At 58.8% G+C, this 2,652-nt stretch overlaps 1 protein-coding gene across 6 annotated transcripts in view; it reads right to left on the bottom strand.

Annotated features, from left to right (window-relative positions):
* Positions 1–470: 470 nt before the first annotated feature.
* Positions 471–2,652, bottom strand: part of PTPN18 (protein tyrosine phosphatase non-receptor type 18) — a 15,620-nt gene continuing 13,438 nt past the window's right edge. For 4 of the 6 annotated variants that reach the window (XM_040621093.1, XM_040621089.1, XM_040621095.1 and 1 more), the window contains 2 exons: positions 880–954; positions 471–671 (listed from right to left, as the gene is read on the bottom strand). In XM_040621093.1, the coding sequence (XP_040477027.1) occupies positions 604–671; positions 880–954 (143 nt within the window). In that variant the 3' untranslated portion in view covers positions 471–603. Of the gene's footprint in view, positions 672–879; positions 955–1,378; positions 1,518–2,402; positions 2,651–2,652 lie in introns of those variants that run through there. The other 2 variants (XM_040621102.1, XM_040621099.1) reach the window with 2 other exon arrangements.

The following is a 2,652-nucleotide window of genomic DNA, read 5'->3' as shown; positions in this document are numbered from 1 at the left end:
GTGGACTGTCCCTCTGAAGGTCTGGCTGTCTAGGTATATGGCTATCTACTTGTCCTGGTTGGGGGCCCATCTGTCTCTGTACCAAGTGGGGATCTTTTTACCTGTTTGAAATCAGTCTGCTGGGTTGTTATACCTGGCTTGGATCTGTCTGTATGGTGGTTGGGGGTGGGAGAGTGTCTATCAGTCTTTTTCAGGGCCCACCTCATTTCTATGTCCAGCTGAGCGTCTGAGTGAGGGAGGCTCAGATATTGAGATGAACTAGTCCATTATGTGGTGATGGGAGCAGTCTCCAGAAGCCCATCTGTCCATGCTCTTCTTCACGCCTGGGAGGACCTGCCTAGTCCCCTGGGGTTGGGCCCATTCCTGATGTTTATTCTTGAATCCGTTCACTGCAGTGTCACCAGCCATTATCTCCCAACTACCTCCCCCGCCTCAAGCCTTGAATATTATAATTACTGGGGCAAAGGCCCTACATTTCCACCCTGAGAAACTTTTATTTTGATCCAGGACCAGCATTCCCATTCCCAACACTTCACATAGCAGAGAATGGCCGTCAGCAGTCCAGATGCCCATGTGGGGCAACAGGCAGGCAGGGTGCAGCACTCACACCTGGGTCCACTCAGCAGGGGGGTCCCGGGGCCCTTTAGGCCTTCCAATGCGCAGGTTGAAGCCTGGAAGAATGGCACCATGGGTTTCATGGAGAAGCTGAGGCGTGGAGATGTGTGGAAGGTCATCCTCAAGCCTCCAGCCCCTGGTGGTTTACTGCAGCCACACCCCCAGGGCTCGGAGAGTGTGAGCCCCATGCCACCATCCCTAAACCCCCAAATCCTGGGGTTCAGTCAAAGCTGCGGAGGCACAGCAATCCATGCTTTGACTTACCTAGCCCAACACTCTGAGCTCCATCCATCACGTCCTCATAGGCGTCAGGCCCAGCAGGACTTTGGTCAGCAGCAACTGTGAGGGCACAAACCAATTACGGATTCTCGACTCAGGCGGCCCCACGGAGCTCCGGAACCCATCGGGGCAGTACCGCATCCTCCATGCGCCCGGGGCCTGAGCTGGCAGGCTGGGGGCCAGGGCGGTGAGGGCAGCAGGAGGGGGAGAAGCGGAAAGGGACCCGTCCGCCTGGACTAGCGAGCATCGCCAGAGAAACGGACCGGCCTTGAGCCCAAGGCTGGGCCTGGCACACTTCCGGCCGTGAGCGGAGCTGGGCAACAGTCCCAGAGGCGTGGCCAGCAAGGCACGTACGTCAGCTTAGGCCCTGACCGGGCCGAACTGAGGGGTGGGGGTCCTCGAGGCCGCCAGCAAGACTGGGTCTGAACAAGGCGCAGGTGGCTGCCGGCCCTCCCGCCTCGCGCCCCGGCCTGCCCGGACTCACCGCCGCCGGGCAGCAACCCACGCGCGTCCTCCGCGTGCGCCTGCGGCCGCCGAGAGCGCGGCGTCACCTGGCTGTAGAGCGGCTCCTCCTCCGCGCCGCGCCCCCGCGCCCCCGCCCCGGTGCCCGCGGGCGCCCCGCGCTTCTGCACCACCGCGTACGTGTCGGCCATGGCGAGGGCCCGGGGCCCGGGCACCGAGATGCTTCTGCGGGTGGGGAGGGCGGGGAGGAAGTGAAGCGACTGAGCCAAGGGAGGGAGGGGGTGGGGAGCGCGCCTAGCTCGCAAACCGCTGGCTTCCTTTCCGCCCAAGGCTGCTAGCAGGTCGGAGAGAGCGGGCGGATAGGTCTCAGAGGAGAGGGGGAGGGGTCTCTAGATGAGGGGATCTCGGTTCTGTGTTTCGAGCGCCTGGCAACTTAGGTGGGTGAAGGGAAGGAGACAGCCTGGCAGGTGAATGGGGCGGGGTATTGATACTGAGGGGTGGTCATTTCTGTGTACATGTCTGAATGTAAGAATGAGGAAGTGGTGTTTAAAGGGGAGGGAGGGATAGCCTCAAAATGGAGAGCTAGTCTCAAGGACGAGGGGGTGAAATCTGCTGCAAAGGAAGGTTGACTCTGTCCCCAGCACCTGACATGAGGCCTGACAAGTGGGTGGCTTCAAGAACTATTTGCTAAATTAATGGCTAGGGAAGCAAAGAAAGCGCTAACATAGGGGCTAGCCAGGCCTAGGCAATGAGATCTCTGGGATCAAAGTGTCATCTTGGGGCAGGTTCCCCGACTCAGTTCAAACAGCCAGTGAATATTTGGTAAACGACAGCAAGGAAGGGCTGGTGTTTTCAAGGGCGAGGAAAGGGTTAGCCTCTGAGCATGAGAAATTGGAAAGGGAAGAATGAAGAGATGGAGCTGAGTACCTGAGGACTTCGCCATGTGGGCGAGGTGTGGTGGGAAGGGTCTGGGAAGTCTGGAGAGAGAGGGCGTCATCGTAGACTGGAGCACAATTCTGGCGAAAGACAGGAGGGGAAGGGTATGAGACTTGGAGGAAACTGGTCAGACCCCTGATGGAGGTGACCATGGACTCAGGGGTGGGTAAGCTTAAAAGGAACAGTCTGATAAGGTAGCAAGGAGGACAAAGGTGGATATCATAGTCAGTCCCTGCTCCCAGAAGGAGTCCATGGGCTAGATGCTGCAGTGATGGTAGCCAAAGACTTCTGCTCTGGGTCCTGGTCTCTGAGGGTATTGATGGTGGACAGGAAGAGAGTAGGAAGGGGGCGTTGGTACCT

This window comes from Ursus maritimus, unplaced genomic scaffold (genome assembly GCF_017311325.1).
Source record: "Ursus maritimus isolate PB19 unplaced genomic scaffold, ASM1731132v1 scaffold_10, whole genome shotgun sequence".
Taxonomy (NCBI): domain Eukaryota; kingdom Metazoa; phylum Chordata; class Mammalia; order Carnivora; family Ursidae; genus Ursus; species Ursus maritimus.
The sequence above is the reverse complement of the archived record's forward strand: the minus strand, read 5'-3'. Positions and strand labels throughout refer to the sequence as shown.